This window comes from Carassius auratus, unplaced genomic scaffold (assembly GCF_003368295.1).
Source record: "Carassius auratus strain Wakin unplaced genomic scaffold, ASM336829v1 scaf_tig00027550, whole genome shotgun sequence".
NCBI lineage: Eukaryota > Metazoa > Chordata > Actinopteri > Cypriniformes > Cyprinidae > Carassius > Carassius auratus.
Genome location: NW_020525602.1, coordinates 1 through 25,078, shown reverse-complemented (window position 1 = coordinate 25,078; position 25,078 = coordinate 1). Strand labels below are relative to the sequence as shown.

The 25,078-nt window shown below is 38.1% G+C and overlaps 2 protein-coding genes across 2 annotated transcripts; one reads left to right on the top strand and one right to left on the bottom strand.

Annotated features, from left to right (window-relative positions):
* The first annotated feature begins 1,108 nt into the window (after positions 1 to 1,108).
* LOC113079264 (hepatocyte nuclear factor 6-like) lies at positions 1,109 to 17,996 on the top strand. The gene is made up of 2 exons (XM_026251486.1): positions 1,109 to 2,656; positions 16,381 to 17,996. The coding sequence occupies exons 1-2, from the start codon at positions 1,600 to 1,602 to the stop codon at positions 16,683 to 16,685; spliced, it is 1,362 nt and encodes a 453-aa protein (XP_026107271.1). The 5' UTR covers positions 1,109 to 1,599; the 3' UTR covers positions 16,686 to 17,996.
* Positions 17,997 to 22,764: 4,768 nt separating this feature from the next.
* LOC113079265 (phospholipid-transporting ATPase IC-like) lies at positions 22,765 to 25,049 on the bottom strand. Its single transcript, XM_026251487.1, has 4 exons — positions 25,037 to 25,049; positions 24,805 to 24,909; positions 23,395 to 23,525; positions 22,765 to 23,290 (listed from the first exon to the last, which is right to left on the bottom strand). Exons 1-4 carry the CDS (start codon positions 25,047 to 25,049, stop codon positions 23,054 to 23,056), a joined length of 486 nt encoding a protein of 161 aa, XP_026107272.1. The 3' UTR covers positions 22,765 to 23,053.
* Between the last annotated feature and the right edge of the window lie 29 nt (positions 25,050 to 25,078).

The window sequence follows — 25,078 nt, the reverse complement described above, 5'->3', positions numbered from 1 at the left end:
CATTCTTAGAGAAAACAAATATGTTACATTTATTGCCCACCCCATTCTAAATGATCAATGTATTGATCGATGACTGAGTGCATTAATAATAGGCGTGAACCGGAAGTGATCATCTGGGGAAAAAACAGTAACAGCTAAGCATTGTCGTATTCATTTCATCTAATTAATTTTACCAGTGTTAATGATCATATTTTAATATATAACTATTATCTTATAACATTTTAAATATATAGGCTGTAAGTGGAACAAGGCCTCCTATAGCTGAAAACTGAAGACTAGTGAATCACAAAGCCAGACCTGTATGCAAATGTAACAACTAAGTAAAGAAATCAATGTAATACATTTGCATGTTATCCTTATCCATGCAGCATTATGGAAATACCAAACAGAAATATCTCGCTGAAATGTGTCTAAAGAAATTGTATGCAGCCTTAAACTTGAATATGAAGCTTGACTTTCCCCCCTTTTTATGTCTCACTTTTTTTTCTCTGTTTTAATACGTTTGTTTATTTTACTCATTTATTTCCCGGCTAGTCAACTTGCCAATAATTACATCACATGGGTTTCTGCCCCAACATATATCCTTACAAAACTGCAAATAGCCCATTTGGTTGATAATGAGATTTCGTTCTACTTTCAAACGTTTAACACATATGATATGATTATATGATTAATCATGTGATCTCATGCCGTTCAAAAGGAATTTGACTATCTTATCTGCTTTGTGTTTGGGAAATCCATTAATATTTAACCATTAAGATGTTGCGCTCTGGCGCCAAGTTAAGCAACTTTATCAGGAGAAACCGATGAATCATGTCCATTAAGGAATCCCCAATAATTCAAAACAACACTGCTAGTGTCAAAGTGTGCAGATGTCACGCCATATAAGTAAAAAACATCTCTAATTTAACGACAGCAGAGGGACGAATTGTGAGAGGATAAGTGAATCACCCACATTAGGTGTCTGTCTCTCTTCTGTACGACAGACAATGGGCTACTGGTGACGTCAGCCCTATAATCTGAAGCAGAGTAAATGTAGCCTAAACCCTTTAAAAAGGCTTTTACACCTTGATGAAGTTCCACGAGGATATTTTTATCCTTTAGTTCTTTAGAAAACGTCTACCGGTGCTTTAAATAAACCAGGAACCAATAGACTCAAGAACTTGTATAATGAAACATTAAGACTTTTTTGAGCTACAATACAACCTCAAGATCCCCACATAACCATTTTTTCTGACTTAAAAAAGAAGCTTTTTGCTGAACCTAAGAATTGCCGAAGAACCTTTATTTTGTGCGGTGCGCGCACCCGTGCACACAGGCGCACCACATTTTAAATAAATTGCGCGGTCACGAGGCAGACACTCTCGCTCGGTCAGCTTCGGCTGTCTTTAGTGAGACGCGCGCCTCGGCGATAGATACAAGCGTTTAGACACCAGGCATACATGTTCGTGCGTGGTGAAATGCTGGATTGACTAACACTGAAGATCTCGGGGATCAATGGCGCGCGGCTTTGAGATCGTTTAAAATTTATTGGAAAGGAGAGTGTGAGAGAGAAAGGGAAGAGAGAGAGAGAAAAAAAGAAAACAGTGTCTTTCAACAATGGAACTTACGATGGAAAGCATTGGGAATCTGCACGGCGTGTCACACTCCCATCAAACGGGGGACTTGATGAACTCTCCTCACGCGCGACAGTCAGCGACACATAGGAACTTGGTGTCATCGCACGGGAGGTCAGCGATGGTGTCCAGCATGGCCTCGATACTGGACGGGGCTGGGGAGTATCGCACGGATCATTCGCTGTCCGGTGCTCTCCATCCAGCGATGACCATGTCGTGCGATTCGAGCATGAGCCTGAGCAGCACTTACACCACCCTGACGCCGCTGCAGCACCACCTGCCTCCCATATCCAACGTCTCAGAGAAATTTCACCACCACCCGCACCCTCACGCTCATCACCATCCCGCGCACCAGCGTCTCTCCGCCGGGAACGTGAGCGGCAGCTTCACGCTGATGCGGGATGACCGGGGCCTCGCGTCTATGAGCAACCTATACGGCCACTACTCCAAAGACTTGTCCGGGATGGGACCACCTTTATCGCCTCTTTCTAATGGCCTTGGGTCTTTGCACAACTCTCAACAGACTCTGAGCGCGTACGGTCCGACTGCTCACCTGGGAAACGACAAGATGATTTCTACGGGAGGCTTCGAGACTCACGCTGCGATGCTCGGCCGCGGCGAGGAGCACCTGGCGCGGGGTTTAGGGGGCCACGGGGCGAGCATCATGTCTTCTCTCAACGGCATCAACCACCACCACCACCACCACAGTCACTCACACTCTCAGGCGAACGGGTCGGTGTTGTCGGAGCGGGACAGGCAGGCAGCAGGAGGCGGCGGACAGGGTGGTGGGTCAGGGCAGGTGGAGGAGATCAACACTAAAGAGGTGGCGCAGAGGATAACGGCAGAGTTAAAGAGGTACAGCATCCCACAGGCCATCTTTGCCCAGAGGATCTTGTGTCGCTCTCAAGGAACTCTCTCGGACCTGCTGCGGAATCCCAAACCCTGGAGTAAACTCAAGTCAGGTCGGGAGACGTTCAGACGGATGTGGAAGTGGCTGCAGGAACCCGAGTTCCAGCGCATGTCGGCCCTTAGGCTTGCAGGTGAGTGAGGGTCACTGAAGTTTCCTCGTGCAAAAGTGGAAATCAAAACAATTACTCGAAATCTGTATGTTTTACTCTTATCTCCTTCCATAATATTCAATAAGGTAATCAATACACTGTGCATGGACCCACGAATACTCTTTGTTCATAATAGTTGTGCTTGACTTCTCACAGTTCACCTAAAGGCGTCTGTGCCTATTCAGAAAGTCAATCAAATTACAGCCGATTATGTTTAAAACGCTTAGAAAGCAGACAAACAAGCCGTGTAACCTTAAATGACAATTACTTTTGGGACATTTAAAATTATTCAGCTGACTACATTTGCTGAGGAAATATAGGTAAATAATTATAGCCACTGTCAAACTATTAGAATGTGTTTAAGACTGAGGGCAGGATAAATAAGTTAGTCCGTGTAAAATAAATAAATAAATAAAACACCATCTGTGGCCTAGGTGTTCAGGTTAGTTGAATATGGCTGATATTTTTTTTTCCATTTTTTTTTCTAAATGATTTGACTTAAAAAGTCAAAATTAATTTAGCACCAACCTGTCTCCTATAGCTACTTAATTTATGTTCATTTTCCTTCAAACTACAACACAGACAACTGTGCAATCTTAACCTTGTATTCACTGAATAAAAAGGTGTGTGTACTGGACATTATCTTGGCAGAGAGGCCGCTGACCCGTCCAAACCTATCACCTCACGTCGTATTTCAGTTGTGGGTTCAATTAACCAGGATATAGGGGCATATTTTAGTTCCAGTCAATGCCCCGTTGAAAAGCACTTAATGGAATGTAAATTGTTCCTTTGCGCATTTAAAGTTGTTCTGGTAAATAAAGATTTAAACGCTATTCAGTTGTCCTCTTAAGTGCCGTTGCTGTTAAAGCTAATTGGGCATCGAGATTTTTTTTCCCTTCCACACCCTATTAAAATGAAGTTACCCTAAACAGAAGACAAACTATATACTGCTACAGGTAGTAACTTAGATTTACAATAACTCTGTGTGTTTCGGGCAACTTAGATTTTACACTTCACAATGCGTCCATAATAACAACGATTCATGATGCTATCATAACACAAGGACTTTAAACTGTGACCCTTTAAATAATGTTTATATCTATCTATCTATCTATCTATCTATCTATCTATCTATCTATCTATCTATCTATCTATCTATCTATCTATCTACCTATCTACCTATCTATCTATCTATATATATATATATATATATATATATATGCGTACTTTTTTTTTACTTTGTATCTTTCAGAAGAAGTGCTGTTGTTTAGGTTTATTCACTAGTGTTAAAATTGTAATGTGACAAACCCCGGACTTCTTTAAATAAAAGAATACCTTTTGTAAAAAATACATTTTCAATGAGGAATTACTATGGTATGCAAATAACAAAAGCAAGTGCATTTAAACGAGCCATTATGCACTGCGCACATGTAGAAGTTGGGGGGTTGTGTTTCATAGAGAGTCTGGGAATACTCGTTCACTACATCAATCAATAAATTCAAATTACTATTCCAAATTCATCACAGTCACAAAAATCAATGCAGTGGCACTGCTTGGCTAATGTGAAAATGCCTGTGTCTGTGGGATCATTTGGTAGTGTTCTTCTGGGCTGCTGAAGCGTCCTTTTTGGGACATAAAGCTAGTTAAAAACAAACACAAATAATATTTTATAATATATACAAATTAATATATTGCAAATCAGCAAGTCACGCGTATATACGACATAGAAATTGCAATCCTCAAATGCTGCGCAATGCGCAATGTTGTATTAGCGATGAAAAACAATTCGCCGCGCAGCATCTGTGCTGTATTCAACACTCCATCTCAATGTATTTGGCCCAATCAATAAAGAGATCAATAAAGATAGCCAGTACATCTATCAGTTATACCGGCTCAGCACTCTCTCCCATTGGACTCTGGTCTTACCTACTGTTTCGTTTAGCAGAAAGGATGCAGATTTTACAGTATGGAGTCTCCCCTGTAGTCATGAGCGCGAGAGAACAAAAGCAACACAATAGAACAATATGTTTATATACGCAATGTACCACGACGAGATTGTACATTTTTTATTATAGAATTTTAAACTTAATGTAATTTAAGGCCTGTTATCTAAATTGCTTGCATAGCATCCTTATGGGAATTCTACCCACCACCCTGCCCTTCTGTGTTTTCTTAAACCACAATTTCTGGTAAACTACACAGATAATAATTAGTCTCTCGCATGAAATTGCGCGCAATCAATCATTTAGAATTGGTATCACATGTTATAACCTATATACACACTTTAACGCTGAAGTGGAGTGTTTGCTTTTCACTCAACATCATTCTTTTCCTCCTCATCAAAATGACTTCCAGGCTCGCCTCCAGTTCCCAGCCCACGAGGATGGCCGCAATTGATTTAGGATTAGCGAATCGAGGCATTTTCAGGGGAGACGGGGTTTGGCAGGCCAAGAAAATGATCGATGTTGACCTTAATAATTGATAGAGCCAGAAGTGAAAAATTAAGATGCGGTCACCTGTTTGGTAAACCCATGCATGTAAGCCGTTTTAAATATGATTATTACAGGATGTTCGAAGAGAATCTTTTCCCCCTCAAGCAAATTCCATGCCTGCATCTTTAGACCCACAGTGTGTGTGCCCCATGTGACTAGTCTCGCATCATAGTTTGGGTCTATATAAAAAGCAGTGAATTTGTATTGATTTCTTTTGCTCGGTTTGCGATTTCAATAGCTTGAGTTGGACCAAATGAGAGAAACTTCACTTTCGTCCCCTCCCCCTTTAGCCTACTGCCTTACTCTAACATTAAATAGGGTGTCTCCCTAATGCGCATTATTTAATGACTTACAAGGAGTCGACTTTGAAATGTATTCATATCCAATGTTACGTCGATGATCATCTTTTTTTTCTTTTTTTCTTTTACTATTTTAAAGAGGTGAATCTTCAATCTAAACACTTTGATGTCTGTGTGTGAATCGTAACAGTCTAAAAAAACGAAATCTACTTTAGTTCTGACTACGGACTTCAAAGGCAAAGCTCGATCAGCGAACTGTTGCTATGGTAACCACGTAAGAGAACGCCACTTCGCTTTGTAGGCATCAATTAACTGAATTGCGACGATTTTTGTTTTTACTTAAACGCTGCTCAAAATTCATTCTAATCTAGGCGTACTTGCAGCCTACTTAAAACAATACATAGCCTACGAATATAATAATTTATTTTTTGCAAACAACGTGGATATGGGCAAGTTTGCTTGAGACAAAGGTGCCAGTGCATCTATATTTAGATTTATGTCCACATATGGCATATGTTTATTCTGCTTTACAACGTTATGTTTTAACCTTATTTGCAACAGTAAATATCATTATGACAGACAACACAGTAAACCAGCTGCTTACTCCTGTGCTTTAAAATAATTAAGGACAGCGTAACATATGTACACGCCACCATAAGATCTAACACTGTTGCTCTATAATGCGTGCAGTAGGCTACTGTCTCCGCGAGCTTAAATTTTCATGATCAATCTCTGTGCTCGCCCGCCAAAATGGATCGATAGGAGAGAGTGACCTTTAAATCAAATTGCTAAGAGACCGTGCCGCCTAGGAGGAGAGCATCAAAGGGTTAAATTGCATTGCGTCACCACTAAATTTTCCTGTGGTGGTGGTGGTTGGGGGGGGTGTAATAATTTTATCATAGCTGATATTACAGAACAACGCCTCCAACTCGATTAAATCACGGCACAAAGCACTTGGGCATGTAGTAAATACACTTTATTACTTTATCTGATGCATAGTGACCTGAAAACTAGTTCTGCTATAAGCACAAATGTTATTTTTCTTACGTCTCCTGTTAGGGTAATTTATTTGGTCTCATCATATTAAAGAGCTACTGTAAATCTTTCTCTGCAAAATAATTGTAATTATTGAATTCATTAGCATTTACACTTTGACAATGTAATAGGCATGTCAACTGTCTATCATAATGCAAAAACATAATTACATAATTCCAAAAATAACTTTCTTAAATTATATATAGCTATACATATACCTGTGTGTGCATTTTTAACATAGATGTATGCATATGCATTAATTGGCAAAAACAATAACAACAACAACAAAAAGAAACCTAACCCTAGTGAATAAAAAAAAAAAAAAAAAAAAAAACTGACCAGGGATGTGTTTCCCTAAAGCGACCAGTCACAAGTTGCGTCAATAGATTTCAGTGGAACTAACTACCATAGTTAGCTAACAGTGCTTTTGGGAAACACACCCCAGTGTGGTTAGATTCAAAACCACATGTTTCCTCCAGAGGCTGAGAGACTGGCTGGTTACTGACACATCTTGAGGCATCAAGGGCCATTTAACAATGTAGTGACTCTATTGGTATGCCATTACACCATTTACACACACATTGAGCCCACAACATGCCAAATTAGTCAATCAGACCAACTTGTAACAGCTGTGATACCCAGAGTCAAACATCGTTTAGTGTTACAGCATCGAGAGTTTTAGTTTGTCAACATTTTGAAATATTCTCTGAAGTTACAATCTTACAAATAAAGATCGTAATAATGATTCTTCAGATTCCAGAAAGGACAACCTTCCTACAAAGCCCCTACAAGAACTATTTTTGCTGTATGGTTCTTCGGAGATGCAAAATTAGTTTTTGATGTTACAACATACCTTCTCTAAATCTGATCACTAGTACAAAATAAGAAATGTAAAAACTTTTGGTTTTGACTGGAATCTTTTTTTTTCTGTACAGTGTAGTTGAGCATGTTCAATGACAGCTTGAGTCCACAGAATAAACGAAACCTATTGATCAATCCAGGGGTATTTTCAGAGGTTTTAAGTGTTCTTTCAAGACTTTGTGGAGGGTGTCTGGTCCCTCAACCCTTCAGACCTCTTAAACTCACTTCACTCTAATTGCAGGTCAAGCAGTCTTTACAACCAAACACATGCCAATGTGTCGATATGCCTATAGAGAGGATGTTTAACTTAAACAACAGCTTTATTAGACTGTTCAATTATTGATCTCACCTCAACAGTCCTGTGTTATGATCCTGTCAACATTAATGAGATGAGTAAGAAAAGCTTAGTTCTTAAAACAAATGTTTTTAGTACTAACTTGTACAGTAGTTAACCTACAGGTTTGGCCCTTTACCTCACCCACCACACACCTTCATGGCTAACTCAGCAGAATCGGCCCCTGTCAAAACATCGACCTTTGAGACTATTAGCACCAAGTCAAGCTGATAAAACCATTGCACATTCAATAAATCAAATCAGAGAGAAAGATAAAATCAATCTATGATAAGTCCTAAAGAAATGGCAGCCTACCAGTGAGTTGTTTCAGAGGTGTGAGACTTTTAAATGTCATGTGCTTATTTAGTCAAGCAGAAAAAAAGCAGAAAAAGGTGTAACCTCATTAGTAATGTTCTAGAGTGACAACAAGCCTCACCCACATCACACTTACCCCACATATCAGCTGTAGTGTGTCCCATCCCAGACCCTTTAACAGATTATCCATTATAAATTTAGATTTTCACACTTATATCTCTGTAATTGCACTAATGTTAAATATATTTAGACTGTGCACATGCATACTCATGCAAAACACACCCCAGTTGCTGATGAAAGCAATTCATATTCATACAAGGGCAATTTCACGACACAATGACTTTTTAGCCACTGCTGGATAGGCCTCTGGTAGCCACTCCGCTCTCAATTTCAGCTCAATCCGCACTATATGCATCGATCATCGGCAGACTGGTCGCCGGAGCGGTGCGGCCAGTCATCGATCCTTGCACTCCCTCAGTCCTCCCACTTGAAATCCAAGAGAGTGCACAAACACCTCCGGCTTTCACAGGAGACACCATTTATTTGTTTATTTAGACTTTGTGAAGTGAAGAACCACTGGAGTAAATGGTTATTATTAGTTCAAGTAGACATGATGATGAACCCAAATTTAAACCTCAAAGGCATGAACCTGCCATGGGGCTATAGGGCAAAATGTATTCCTATACTTCAAACAATGTATTCCTATACTTCAAACATGTATAACTGCCTTTGATGGCTAGTAGTCTGCCCCTTACATTTCACTGTACCTTCAAAGACACACACTGTATTCTGTCATATCAATAATTTATCAGGGCAAAGATTCTCATCTAAGATTTGAACATATAAGACTGATAACCATCTGAAATGTAGAACATAGTTTGCTGATTAGACACTATACACTGCACCCAGGGTGTAACAATTATGGCATTTAAGGCAACAAATGACAAGAAGTCTATTCTTCTTTTAACGTAAGTTTATTTGCTATACCTTTAAATTTCCAGTCACCGCAAAATTTATAGCAACAGAACGCTGATCAAACGCTTTCCATTTTAAATGGTATCGGACGTTATGTTGACCAACACCAGGTCTACGGTCATTAATGTTTTATGTTGAACTACAGAAAGAAAAAAAACCCTGATCCCTCCAAAATATCATCCGTACGCACACCGAAAATACTTAGGCTACACACTATGCTTCACTATAGCACTAAACTACATATTTATATAGTAATCTAATTTATAACATTTATGTTGTTTACATTTTCCTTGTTTTTATTTCTTCAATATTCTCTTCTTCAACGCAAAGATCCGGTCGTAAGTTCATGTCTAATGATTTGCGATAATGTGTTAATGCTTCAATAACTAACCGACTTTCTTAACAGGTTGAGTTGTCATTTCAATTTACCTTGCTAGCATTAGCATACTGATCTTTCCTTATTGCATTACACTAAATTTAGTCGAGTATTTAGAGAAAGCCTTAAGCACAATGTTGTTTACAAGAAGAGTTTACCAATTAACACAATATTCTAGCAGATGAAAATGGAAAAAAGGGAAAAGAAAAGAAAGAAACTGACGCATAAAGGTGTTACTTTCTAATCCTGTTTACATATTTCAAACAGTATCTCGTTATTTTACTTTTTCAGTTATTCAAATAAGCCTATTATACTGAATTTGTATACAGTTTATACACACTTATCGTAGTTGATGAGCATAATAAACATTATAATCCCCTGGGCCATACAAAAAATAAAAATAAAAATAAAAAAAATAAAAAAATCAAATGATAGGAGAAAGATAAGAAATGCTTAAATCTAAGTGCTCTCATTACAAAACGCACTTGAACATATTCAAATAGATTAAGCCTCATTTATTAAAAATAAATAAGCGTCAGGCATCCATTCGCGGTAAATATAGGCCTACGGTGTAGCTAATATAAAGACGTAGCCTACCTGCGGTTGGCCAAAGTCCCGCATCGAGACTAATTAATACTATCACAGGCCATACATTAAGGAGGTTTTCTGGACGCGTGTAGCTGTGTTTTTTAGTCATTATTCAGAATCTGCCGTGTGTCTCATTTGTCATTGCCCACACTGCACAGCACGCAGCGCTATTCATTTGGTGTCATTTCGGACTTTCGACTCAGCACCCCATTGGTACAAGGCAGGCCTACCATAGTTTCTGGCTCATTACCAGAACAATTTTCATGGAACTATAGTTAATTAGAGGAAATTAATTTCAAAAACTATTTATTTACGGATTTATCGACCGGTATTGAACACCACAGGCCTACCGCGCTATTACTGGTGTGTAGCAAGGCAAGCCAGAAACTGCCCTGCTGGAGAAACAGTCGTAGAAAAGTTCGGAGTCGGGTTTTTACTTCACCATCTTGGATATTTGCACAGCCTACATGGAGTCATTTCATTTAAAGGGGGTCCCTTTTATGATGAAAAGGTAATGTTAAATTTAATATGCCTGTTATAATACGCAAAAATAAATAAATTAATTAATTATACACACACACACACACATAGCCTATATATATAGACTATATATAATCATAGTCTATATATATAATCATAGTCTATATATAATCATAGACTAATTAGCCCTATTTTACGAATTAATTCTCAACAAAGTCCACTTTGTTATCATGATATTGTACAGTTTATTACTATCCTAATTATTTAAATAAAAATGGATATTAAGAACTATGATTTAAATTATCCTTTTATAGTGTCATGATCTTGAGTACAAGACTAGTAATAATGGATAAAAAAAACTGTGAATTGTCAACCCCCCTGGATTTTTTTTAAGGCTATCGGCAACATATTTTTGACGTTTAACTTGAGAAGGCACAACGCAGTTTAATAAAACCCTAAGGCATTTTTCTGTATGACAGAAGTGAAAATCTTAAAGAAATGTAGATAGACCCATGAACAGAAAAACCTTTTCAAAACGAAAATGCACCCAATTTGTGAAACGACCGTTGTGCTCAACTGCTGTGCATGCAACCGAAGAGATGCCAGAAGAAATCCTTCAAGATTTAGTTTTGCTTAATTAAAATAACAAATGTGAATATTAAGGTTGTATAATGTTCTTTAATCATAAACATCCGAACAAGATTTTGTCAGCTCTGTATGGAACAGATCATTTAGGCTGCTGAGAGAGAGAGAGAGAGAGAGAGAGAGTCAGAGTCAGAGTCAGCCTGGTTTTATTTAGAATTTGTGAAATTTATCAAACATACTAATAAGAGAGTCCGTCAAAAATCCCATCCGAACATTTCAATTCACTCTTTGTCACTCATTGGTTTCTTTCTTTCTGTACAATATATTTCTGCTTCTGTGCAGCTCTCTGCTCACTGTAGCTCTAAAGTCTGCAGCTATCGATTTTCCTCCTTTTCTACGCCGAGCCTGGTTCAGTAATCAGGGCCCCCTTCCCAACCGATCGATCAATATTGATTACAAAATCTTACGCCTGTAAACCGTTTACACCAGGGAATAGCGCCAGCGACACCTGCTGGTAGATTTTAACACCAAACACGGCCTAGGTTTTTTTGATAGCCTATAAATATTTAAAATCAGTTCTGTTGCAGTAGGCTACTGAAAACCGCGGGAAAAACCCTCAAATGACGTTCAAAACAAAAGCCTCAAGTAAATCTTGCTGAAAGGTGGTCTGCGTCAGATACGCTGATGTTTGCGTTTTCAGGCGTAGTTATTTCAGTCGAGCAACACAGACGACTCATTACAATGTAAAAGGCTTTCAAGCTTCATCATTCACTCCAAACTACGCGCTCCGAGACACCTTTATGCGATAGAAGTAATGTTATGCGAAAACAAATATTATAGGGACGTTAAAGTATCGTGAACATTTAAACGGTACACTTCAAGTGTATAATGCATTTAACACAATGCGCTCGTTCGTTTGTGTGTGTGTGTGTGTGTGTGTGTGTGTGTAAACGCAGAGTGGCTGATATGGAATCTGAATATGATGGATGCGGTCCAGGCAGTTAGACGCCTGTAGTAAACTGATTTGACTGCGAGAGGTGCCTTGATCAATGGGCCTCAGCTCAGTGTAATTAGATACATGGCACCACAGTTTGGCTCCAGTCACTCCACAAACGCACACAGACAGATAACATCCGAGTAAGACGCAGAGAACTGCTGCTTTTACAGACTATTGAAGCGATGGAGGCAAGAAATAAATGATCTATTCACAAAAAAACGCTGAGAGAAGCAAAAGGTCTGTGAGTGCATTGGAAAACAAACCAATAATAAAACATCTAGTGTAAAAATAAATATAAAATGTTGCAAAAAAAGCATTTGATTTCCTTTGCACATAATACAATTTGTACTTGTGAGCTGTAAACGAACCAAAACATTTCTGGGCATACTCATGTTTCCTAACACTTTGGAAGGTTTACTGCCCTCAAGTAGGCAGTCAGAATCTCTCTCTCTGCATTGCCGAGACAGAAACATATACATATACAGGGAGGTGGTGGTGTGAGTTTAAGGCAGTGGCGTAGCCAGGGGAGGGGCCATGGGGGCACTGGCCCCTCCTGAAAACTGATTGGCCCCCCAGTGTGCCCCCACATTTCTACTTGTCTGTCACTCACAAATTCAAATTATAATCTTTCAGTTTAGTAAATAACTCATGATTGAGTCGCGATGCTTCTCAACGAGGACTAAGAATAGCGAGCTGCTGTTTTCCAAAAAAAAAGCACCTATTTTAAATAGCTGATGTTTTTCGATTAGCGAGTTGTTGCAGTGCAAGAAGTGTTTGGTACTAACGTTAACGTCTTTCGGTGTTAGACAGACCAGGTTCGATGACGATGTTATCTCCTAGAGCAGACCAAGATGCTAATCATTATATTTACTATGCTCCTCTGATGCTGAATTTAAAAGGGGTTTACTGCGTTACGATTTCGGCCGAACGAGCCGATAAAGGCAACAACGCAATTTAAAGCAATGGTTTTAAAAAAACTATAATAGCAATTCTAATAAAGTCATTATTGAATCATGCAGTCGATTAGCGACTTTTTTCACTCAAGTGAGGTGACGAAACAAATCGTGTAATGTTTATCTAACGCTCCACACTTAAGACTTTTTTTTTAAAAGTCTATATGGGTGAGACACATGCAGAGGTGGGTAGTAACATTTACTTCGTTACATTGAGTAATTTTTCGGGGTAACTAATACTTTTCGGAGTATATTTAAAAATGGGTACTTTATACTCTTACTTGAGTAAATTTTTTGGGAAAAATCTGTACTTTTACTTCGTTACTGTTAGCGACGCACCTCTCGTTACTTTATCTTAATGCAATAAATGTTATAAATGCTTCAGTTTATTCCAAACGCGCCGCCTATTTTTCTCTGGGCAATGAGCGATGCCCATTCGCGAATGATTCATTCTTTTGAGTCAATTCTGTTCAAAGGCTTGATCAAACCAATTGGCAAACAAGTGAATTGGTTCATGAATCAGTTTGAAGGAGTCGTTTAGTTCCCTGAAGCAACGCGCTGAGCGTCTGAAGCGGTTCACTCAGAGTTGTAACGTTTATCATCAGCAGCGTTGAAAACGTGGCTATGGAACTGCACTGAATTGAAAGCAAATCTGCAAAGGCTATTATTTGCTTGCGATGGAGATCCTTATTAGATGAACGTGTGTGCTGTCTACTGTTTAACAGGTAATAACTTGGGCTACATTCGATTACAGTACACGATACCACTATGACAGTAGTTTGTTGTACGTGTGTGGCTTATAACAGAGGGGAGTCAAGTTGAATGCAGCTTCCAAAAGACAAAAAATAGCCGATTAAGATTTTATTAATTTTAATACAATCACACCGGTTCGAGTACGTTCAGCAAGTCATATCATCAGCTGCTAAATTCAGATCTGTGATCGCTTGCTGGCGCTGAGCCAGAGATAGACGTGTTTTTACAGCGCTGCGCATTATAACCAATCACACACGATTCTTTTGAATGCAATGGCCAATCAGAGGTGTTCCGATGAGTCATCGCTGAAATGCCGGTGCTTCCTTCACTCGCTCACTGACTGAATACCTCTTTCTGGCGAATCCTCTCGTCAGAAACAACAAAGTGCAGATGTGTGTACGAATCTATAATTAAGATATTGATTTCACAGTGTTAACAGTTTCAGTGATTTTAATGGGAGTTTCTGAGAGTGATTGCAATCTAGACTGTCAGTGAAAATTATCTTTAATAATGTAAATGTTATTTGCTCTCTTTCTGAACAATGAAAGATTAGTAGCAATATTTATATCACATTATATTAAATGTGAATTTAACACTGAAAGTTAAAGTCAGTCGTATTAAAAATATGTTATGGCATGAAACCTATATCTGTTACTTAAGTAAACAGACAGGGTTTTATAATAAATTGGAGTAAAGGCTGATGAAATATATACATTTACACACGCACACATACATTACATACATTTATCTATATATCTAAATACAAATAGGCTCTGTATATATGACCTAAAGTAACTAGTAACTAACTACTTGAGTAGATTTTTTTATCCGATACTCTTTTACTCTTACTCAAGTAACTATTCAAGACTAGTACTTTTACTTTTACTTGAGTAAATATTTCTAGAATTACTTTTACTTTTACTTGAGTAAAGTTTTTGGGTACTCTACCCACCTCTGGACACATGCAAAAACATCGGTTTTTTTACTGGTCAATTTTGAGATTTTGGCCTGTTTGTCTTCAGTAACATGTCTTCTTTCAGACTTGTGGTGAAAAAAAAAAAAGTCCAAAATACACATATAGGTCTTTATTTTTCTACACCTTTAGTCTATTTGCGTCTGTAGATTCCTAATAAATTCAGTTGGCATTCTAAATCACCATGGTGCTCCGCGATTGCTGTCTGCCCCTGCAAAGCTCTCTCTCCCTCCCTTCACAGAAGTTATTGACAAAACGTCATTTGATGACACCCAGAAACATTCTCAAAAAAATCATACATAATTATTTAATGCATGATTAAATAGCAAAATAAATAACTAATACTAAAACAACACTGGACTAATTAAGCTATTCTAAACTGTTTTATAGGATCCACATATTTTACATGTTAAATTAAAGCTACCTTTTTGAACAAGTAGCTTTCTAACAAAGTATGGATATATGATATTTTTAAATCAATATGCTCAAGATTAATTAGCCTTGACATAAGTAGATTTTGTTTATTCATCAATGCAAATTTACTGCAACTGCTGCTATGCAAATTGAATGGGATGTGGATAATAAACAAAAACATTATGAAATTATATTAAATTTATATTAGTTATATTAATTAATTAATTGTGTATTTATTTCTATGAATTATTAATGTTATTCTGCATTTATATAAATAAGGCTATTATATATATATATTATATAAGGCTATTATAAATAAATTATATTATTATTATTTGTGAGTTGTACACTATTCATACATTGGATTATTTTATTTATTACAGTTTTTCTTTCACTTTTGTAAAGTGAAAAGTTAATACAAATTGTATTTGATTTTTTTTTTTATTTAGAGCAGTGAATAACTGCTATTAAAATATAAAAGGGTATCACTGTTTATTACTGATTTTAAAGGTTACTGAACTCTTGAAATGATTTGGATATACAGTTCAAACAACACAAGATTGGCCCCTCTGTATTAATCGTGGCCCCTCTTGTGCCCCCCAGTTGAAAAAATCCTAGAATCGCCCCTGGTTTAAGGCAGTTCGAAAATACTCTGCCTCTCTTAGGTCCGTGCCCTCCAGTGGCCTCTGTTTGAAGTCGCAGACTACAGACCTGCTGGAGGGGCGTTCAGACCGAAGTCTCTGCGGACGAACCCACCTCCAAAAACAGACACATACACACTAAAATAGATGAGTCAATACCCCCCCTTGCGTCTTTCCCTTTTTATTCGTCTTTGTTTTCTTTCTTTTTCTTTCCCTCTCTCTTTTCTTTCTTTCTCTCACACACAAAGACCCCTACTTTTGTATACCAGTCACTCACTCTCCTACTGTGAGCCTCAACTGCATTAATATTGAATCAAACAGCAGTGTCTCCAACGACCAGGCTGAGGTGCTCACCGCTGGCCTGCTCTGTCTGCTCTCTTTAAAGGGATGGTTTTTGACCTCCGGGGAGATAGAATGGATTTGTCTTAAATCACTATTAATCCACAGCCAAACAGGAGAGTCTGAACAATTTCGACTCCCTGCGAAGCCGTTCATCTGTGGAATTTGCTCTGAAATAGGGCATTTCAGTATGTAGAGCAAACACGAGGCTAATGAATTTTTTTTTGTTCTTCTCCGTTTTCTTTGTCCACTTCCCTTTCCCTGATCTTTCTTGTTCATCCTACTGATCCCCACAGCTTGCAAGCGGAAGGAACAGGAGCAGCACAAGGAACGCAATATGGCACCCAAGAAGCAGCGTTTGGTCTTCACCGACCTGCAGCGCCGCACACTCATTGCCATTTTCAAGGAGAACAAGCGGCCCTCGAAGGAAATGCAGCTGACCATCTCGCAGCAGCTGGGACTGGAACTCAACACCGTCAGCAACTTCTTCATGAACGCACGTCGCCGCTGCGTCGACCGCTGGCATGAGGAACACCATCACGGCCATGTAGCCAGTCCCAGCCAGCCAGGCACCTCCGCCACCACCTTCTCCAAGGCTTAAATCGAAATCCCTTTTCCCCTGGGTGGCTGAGACTGGATCAGTCCAAACCTCACAGTCACCCGTTGCGTGCCAATCAATCCCACTGCTGCCAAAAATGGCGATGTTTCATGTTAACTGCAACCTTTTACTTTGGGACTGTTGTGAAATCAAGCCAAACATCTCCACATGGAAAAGCACCACATTATATTCCAATAAACCACAACAAAGTGAGCTGAAATGGTCTGTTTGTGCGGTTGAGGACAAACGAGCACTTTCACAGCTCATGGCACAGAAGGCTTGCTACTCAAGCAAGGTTGTCAAAGAAAGCCACCACCTGCATCATCACTCTCGGGCCCATGGCGGCACAATTCCCTAATGGCCAGTTGTTTCACTGAGGCTCTCAGATCATATGCTAAGCTAATGAATTGAGAGACTAATCGATACGGACAGAAAAGCGAAGGACGTCGACCTCTACTGAAGGTGAAATGGAACGAGCTCCAACAACAAGGACTCGCACATTCACCCAGCTTGGCTCTCCTTACGGATTATTTTGCACAGATGGAAATGGAGGGCTGGACTGAGATGTTTCAAGGCACTTGTGGTTAACACGTGTTCTTATAATCCAAACTGTCCAGAATGCAACAAGCAAACCAGTCGAGAACCTTCTTCAAGTCTGGGGACAAAATACTGGACCATTTTTCACAAACGGTGCACCCTTTCTGATCTCGACAGACTGCGACTTGTGATATTTCATATGTATGAATAAAATATTTTTCATTCCGTGTAGGATAGGCCAAATGTCAAGCCAAAACACAACGAGGCACATTTTAAACACGTATGGAAATATTTGTTACAAAATGTTACATCCGCACGCAACTGAAATCTTACTGACAAATCAAATATATTGTTTATCCTGTGAAGTGGACAAGGGGTAAACACAGTTCAAAATGTTACATTAAATCTAGTGCCAATAATGTTTGCCTTAATATAATATAAAAGTTCACATACTCTCAGCCAGAGTCCACTCCCAAACTGGCATTATGTGCCATAGCAACCAACAATCATCTTTTAAAAAGAATCAGAGAAAAAAATATGAAAATAATCATTGCTTTAAAATCATTTAGTACAGCTAGTCTGTAATAACACCATCTGAAAATGTAGAAATATCTCTACAGCAACACAATAGAAACAGAAAAACACTAAAACCGTTTCTCCTCCTCTTTGATCCCTATTTTTCTTTTGATCTCTCTCCCACTTGCGTTCTTTTCTTAATATTAAAGCGGGTAATTGGTACATATTCCTATTTCTTATTAAACTTGTGATCTGTGCATATATAAGGCACCTTGTTCATTTGGAAAATTCATTTAAAAAAAAAAAAGGACTTTCTACAAGAATAACCAAACTTGGGTGGACTGCAGAAGGACATCTCTGCATTGCATGTAAAATACCACAGGTTATAAGAGAACAAACTTTCACTGACTGTGAAAGAGATATCGCTCTCTCTTGGCTCTGTTGAAGAGTAAACATAAAAAAAAAACATGAATTCCACCCACAATTCTCCCGAAATCCTTGTAAAAACCCTGCCAAATGGGTGTGAAACAAGTGCACAACCTTACCTCCGTGGGGAGATGTTCAAAATCGAAGAGGAGTCTTTTTTTGTGTGTCTTTGAATGCAACAGTAGCATTTCTGGAAATGTTGCAGGACTTGCTGAACAGATAAAAGTGAGCACTGTTAATGCAATGATGCTCTGACCATTGATTTATAAGTAGGCCCAGACGGAATCTGCAAACATTTCAGGTGAGAAATCAGCAGAATTAATTCAAACATGGTGCAATGTGTAGCTGAAAGCATAATCAAATTAGCCAAAATATTTAATAAATGAACGTTCAATGGGCAGCAGATGTGCAGAATTCTGTAAATGACAGACTATGGAAATCTGCAGGAATCTTTCACAGGATTTCTACATAGATTCCATGTGGGCCTGATTATTAGCGTTAAGAGAGAGCAGATTTGTGCTACACAAATCAGCAGGTTTCAGTATGTACATTAGCTGATAAACCGGACCTTTTGTTTGTAGTGAGAACCAGTGTGGCTAACGTTACCTCACTGAGCTGGGTGGTTTGTGAAACAGCCACTGATACCAAAGATTCTTTGACCTGCCAGTCCTGTGCTGCCAAAGGGAGGAATACACACCAAATACCAAAAGCCCAATAGTATAACCAAAGCTGTTACAGATGTAAACAAACATACAAATTAATTCTTACTTAAAGGTGGTATATACATACTCATACAGTGCAGTCAGACTGCATAGCACCCCACTGAGGGATGCGGCTGCTATGCAGATTGAGTTGAGTGCCTTTTTCCTTCAACAACGGGTGGGACTGCTCTGGAATACTCACATATACACACACAGAAGCACACACGCTTGGACAGTTTACACACGGAACGCGTTTTTGAGGCACATTGCGCTGGTTTTTCATCGTGTTTCTATAAAGATGCGCTACATCGGTGTTTCGACCGTTGATACGCGTCCCGCGCTATTTTTCAGTGTCTCGCGGCATTTAAAGGCGCCATGTCTGGTTTCAAAAACGCGCCTGTGATTGTGCGCTTTCCCCATTCCTAAGCGCAGCGTGTCGGGTCTTTAACCGAGAAAACGTGTTCTGTGTGCATGGCACCTTGCAAACTTATGCTAACATGCAATTGTACAGTACGCAGGCATAGACATTGAAGCAGGGGGTGATTAAAACGTTAGTTTGATATATACTGGTGTTTAAGCACTTTATAATTCCAACATTATTATTTTTCCAGTGTCACTTAACTGTAATTATTTGGGCTAAGAGCCAAGGTTTATTTCGCATTAAGCTTGTCTTGAGAGTGAGGCCAGTTTATTTTTTTTGCACTGGCGATCATTCGCAAAATATCTTTAAATGTTAGTTAGCATCATGTACTTGCACCCTTATTTCATATTTCAGTATGCCGCAGTACTGTACCCACATAATGGCCTATTTTCAGGAGCACTTTCTAGTTTAAATCAAGATATCATAAAATTAACTAAAATACCAGACAGGACTTTTACCTGAACAATTTGATTCTCTACAGCTACCATTTTAGTCCAGAACAAAGTTTAGAATATAGGCTAACACTTTTTTGACCATTTGAATATCAAAGATTTAAACAGGTGCAAGTGATCCAGGAGAAGAGGCCATTTTAAGAAACACATTAAACCAGTTCCCTCATTTATTTCTCCCATTGGAAACCACACGCATTTGGCAGGAAGTTGTTGACAATTGATTCTGAAATACCTCAAATGTTTTGTGTAAAGTTTATGTAATTAAGATTAAACTAATGCTAATTACAATGAGTACACTAACACTACTAAGACTACTTATAGTTAGTTTTTGAACTTGTGACTTGAAGCTTTATACTGTTGAATTGTGATTTTGTTGGTGTTGTTGTTTGGTTGACTCATTTGCCAATTTCTTGTCTATTATTATTATTATTTTGATCAATGGCGGTACATGATTCTTTATAAAAGAAAGACATCTGAATGTTTAGACAAACCGTGAAAAGGAAAAGGATTTGAGAGTGGAAGCAAAAAAAAAAAAAATCAATAAATTGAAAGACGACGACAGAAAATAGCAAAATCACAAATACGCTGAATTTCCAATATATGCATCAAGTTTCTAATGATTTGTTTCAGCATTATTGAAATGTTAATTTATTTTTTCTTTATTTAAAGCTCGATTGTGTAAAGTGCTCCGAGCATTTATTTAAAAAATAATGAAAAAACGAACTCCTCCCATTTGAAGTGGTGGAGACACTTTTTCCTGCATGACTATTGTATACTGTATAGAGTAAAGCTGGATCGACCTGGACTTTGATGGGAGCGACTAGGATGAATAGACCCCGGGGGATGTTGGACATGGGTGGGAAGGGTGGTAAAAGTGTTGGAGGGGTCTTTGTTTTGTAGAGTTTTGTCACTGTTGTTTTCCACTGGTTGTGTGCATGTATTGTTGCAGCCCTCTCTGCTCTCCTTGTATTTCTTTTATGTATATAACTCTTTATAATTGGGCATGACCGTGTATCCTGGGCAACTGAACTTGGTCATTGACCCCTATGTACACACGTCTCCTCTTCTGAAATGTAATCTTGTGTGCATTTGTTTACATGTGGAGTGTTTCTCGATTTGGGTTGCACACCATTTCACACAAAACTGGAATGCTACTGGCCAGTTTTTTTTTTTTTGCAACAGACCCCTCCAACCAGAAATGGTCTCTCATTGACTGTAAAACAGCATCACGTACATCATGTTTCTCTCCGGGTCTGTCTGCAGATCCAACCCCCCAATCACACTGTGCTCTTCCTCTTCTGTTACCTGCCAATCAATCAGAACCAAGTGTCTTTGTGATGGTAGAAGACAATCAGTTTCAAAACAAGGAGAAAAAATGGTAAAGAGAAGACAGACTGAGAGGAGGAGGACAAGAGGAAAAAGGAAAGAGGTTCTCACAGGTTTCAAGTAGGTAACCGCTGCCCTATTTAGGTTGCTGTGGTGCTTATGGTGTGCAGTGTTAGCTAACTTTGCAAACACTCTTTTCTGATAATCCAGCATTGCATAGTAATGCATCAAAAACATTTAAGTAAAGGAGATTTAACTCCCATAAGACATTTTAACCACCAAAAAGGACAAAAGAAACAACAGTTTAGCATTTTAATGCCAACCGTGATGCTAACAACTAATGTTCACTTCAGCATCTAGCTACATTTAGTCTCACTTAGAGGTTTAGTTCACCCAAAACTCCACCTGACACAGTTGACACAGAACAGCGTTAGCTGTTTACGTTCAATGGATACTCTCCAAAATGGCACCAGGGAGGAGACGAATTGTTGAATAATGTCATTATTATTATTTTTTCCCCGTCAAAAATGTATTCTCGTAGCTGTCATATTTGGGTTGAACTATCCCTTTAACTACTCCCACACTGCCGGACTTAATCGAAAAGATTTAAGTCTAGGAGTGTGTACTGAAAAGAGCTTTTGCAGACAAGTGCTAACAATGCTCCTATTAACCACAAACCAGTCAATAAAGAGCTGCTGAGGCTAGCTGTCTTTGCAGAGAGAACTATGTAAAAATACAAAGAAAAGAAAAGCCTTTACCTCGATCTTAATCGATGTGGTTGGTTCAGGCTTTTTTCCAGTTCCTCAAAATCCACTTCAGTCACTAGAATGGTGTTCAAGAATACCTGTACCAATTATAGATTAAAACACTTGAAATGTTACCTGCTAAATAAACCGTATTAAACTAGCCTTCACTTCAGTAGGGTTAGCAAATCTGGTTTGTTGGTTTTTATAAATGCTTTGGGCACTTGGCAGGCTAATAGACCAACTAAATGATAAGCTAACCTGGCTAAGACCAGCAAACCATTTTGAGCTGGTTTAAGTGATTTTTGTTTTAAGCAGGGGATGGCAGACTAGCAAATTAGCCTAGATTATTTAACACTGAAAGACTAGGGAGGAGTGTTTGCAAAGTAAAAAGCTCATGCACATAAACTCCTCTCAGAGCACATCTACCCAAACCAAAGATTGATCCAAGGGTAAAGACAATCCAAAAAAATAAAATAAATAACAATCAGTGTGTGTTTCTGAAGCTATTGAGATGCCTGGCTGACTATATTTGACAGGTGTAAAGAAAATACACAAGATTTTGCCGGTTTTAAAATCCCATTGAAGCTTCACATTCACACACAAACTTGTTCTCAGGCAGCTGTTAAAGGTTAAAGGGCATGTTATTATGGTGAGCCTCGTTCCTCCTCCTGTCCTACAGGGGGAGCCAGAGAGCCTGTGGCGCACTTTTCATTCAGTGCAGGAAGGAGACAAATTGGAATAATAACTGTTACAGAAAATAAAAAAGGTAATATGGGTAAATTGCGTGTTTTGAAATAAATAAAACCATTGTTGAACATTTTCACGCCATTGTCTGTTTATTTATCTAGCCTGGATTTCACTGCAGCAATGAAGAAAAAAATTATATATTTTCGATTAAATATATTTATTTGTAAAATTGTATACAAAAATACAAGGATATTTAAAAGCTCTAACATTACGAACTAAAGATGATGGGATTCACGTTTTGTCAACCATTTGGTGCTATGATGATCATAATGTTATGAAAAATCAGAGATTTACAACCTTTTTTTTTGCATTTTAAAATGTTCAAACCCTCCCCATAACATTAAGTATTGGCAAAATAGTCACCATCAATTAGATTAGGTGTGTTCTGGGCCTCCATTTTTAGAAATGCACCAAAATCCCTTGGTTTCTGGACTTTTTTAGTTAAAATATTTGCTACTTATATCACATTTTCAGCGCATGACAAAACACACTGAAGATGCTAGCATGCCACATCACCACTATTCATTTCTATAAGTGAACCCTGTGGAGATTCTTTCTTCAGACTGTCTGCCGTAACTCTCCTGTCCTGTGGGGGTGCCGTAGAGGGAAGCCCAACTCCTGTGGTGATTAACTTTCCAAAACCTTTTCCTTGGGACATCGCATAGGACGAACGACGCTGAAGGGTACCTCTCTGAAACCACGACTTCAGCTCGACAGGCTCATTCGAGCTGCGGATCTGCATTTGGAAAAAGGACAATACGGTGAGCACAGACAATAACACAACGTGTCTTATATGCAAATTGTGACAAAAGGATTTGTGATAGGAAAGTGGAGATCCACCTTATGTTTGTTGGGGTTTGCTAGCACAACACCTAAGGCCCGTATTGTTATTGAGGGAAGGACAGCAATACAGGTGGTCACACATATGGTCAGCCAAATCTCAGGGGTACTGTAAGCGTTTGGTGATGCTCCTGAAATTACGAGGTTCAGATAATCAACAGCATTTCAACATTTAGGGAATCTGCTTGAAATCACATATAAAGAGTTTGCATTCTTATGATTTCACAGATTTTGACACTGCCTCCTGGTGTGTGTAGAAATACAAAAGAGTCTCCAAAATTCTGATTGTGTAAAAAACAGATTCCACATGCTCATATATAATTATTTTTACCAAAATAAAAGGTTCATACAAAAATCATGTTATTTCGTTTTCCAGCATCTTTTGCGTCTTTGTACCCTTTCCAGCAACGACTCTATGATTTTAATATCCATCGATTCAAACTGAGGACAACTGAGGGACTCATATACAACTATAATAAATGCTCACTGAGAATGTGTATATTTTTCCTATTTTGCATAAATATCGTATTAAGTCATTTTTATAAATTCAGCTATTATTTTCTCTTGTGGACTATATGTACATTTTTAAAGTTTTTTATGTGATTATTCAGGTCAGTACTAAATTAAAAAAATAACATGCATTTTGTATGATCCCTTTTATTTTGTTAAAATAATTAACATTTTGCAGATACTGGAAACTGTATGCAAAATTCTTAACCACTGAGTAAATATGTGTAAAACTAAATCTATGAAACTGAAAATGAATGACAAATATTTTGTTTTCTAATATTCATTCTAAATTGTAAAAATATTTACAACATTTAAGTTATTACAAAATTGTACACAAATTCTTTCGAATATTCATTATTTTCAGTTAAAATATTTAATCAGCGTCTGACATTCAAAAACAAATGTAATACAATTACAAACATTTACTCTCAGTTATAAAATATTTAATTGGTCCATATTATTTTTAAGTCTATAACACTAATAGAAAAAACTTATATAATTGTACATAATATTAAAATGCATTTTGTTATATCCATAAAGTAAAATCAGTTGTTTACTTCTAAAATCTATGATTTCATATAATATATAGTATATATATATATAATATATATATATTATATATATATAGTGTGTGTGTGTGTGTGTGTGTGTGTGTGTGTGTGTGATTTGTGATTCCGACAAATCATGGAAACCAGTACAATCATAAAAATATATTTCATACTTTTAATATATTTTAGTTAAAATAAAACTAGCACCTGAAATTACTTTTTACAAGTGCATTTTCTATATATTAGAGCCATGATGGGGCGTTATAAAAAGTTTACTACTTGATTAAATGCATCTCTTCTTTCAGGGATATGTTATTTACATAAACAATGATTAATCTGCAGACGTGAATACCCAGAAAAAAGTAGTCTTTGGGTGAGGCGGTGAAGAGCCGAGCGCTATGGAGAGCCAGCGTGGACAGAAAGAATGCCACCAAACTAAAAAACAACTGCTGCAACGCTGTACTTGGTCCAGAATTTTGTATGTAGAATAACCTAAAACCGACAGGCAGAAACAAAATTATACTTTTATTTAATCACACATTTATGAAATATTATCGTAGCCTTGGTTGATGCCATCTAGTTACCGTCAACAGTCATGGTGAGCACTACAGATGTTTGAATCGTTA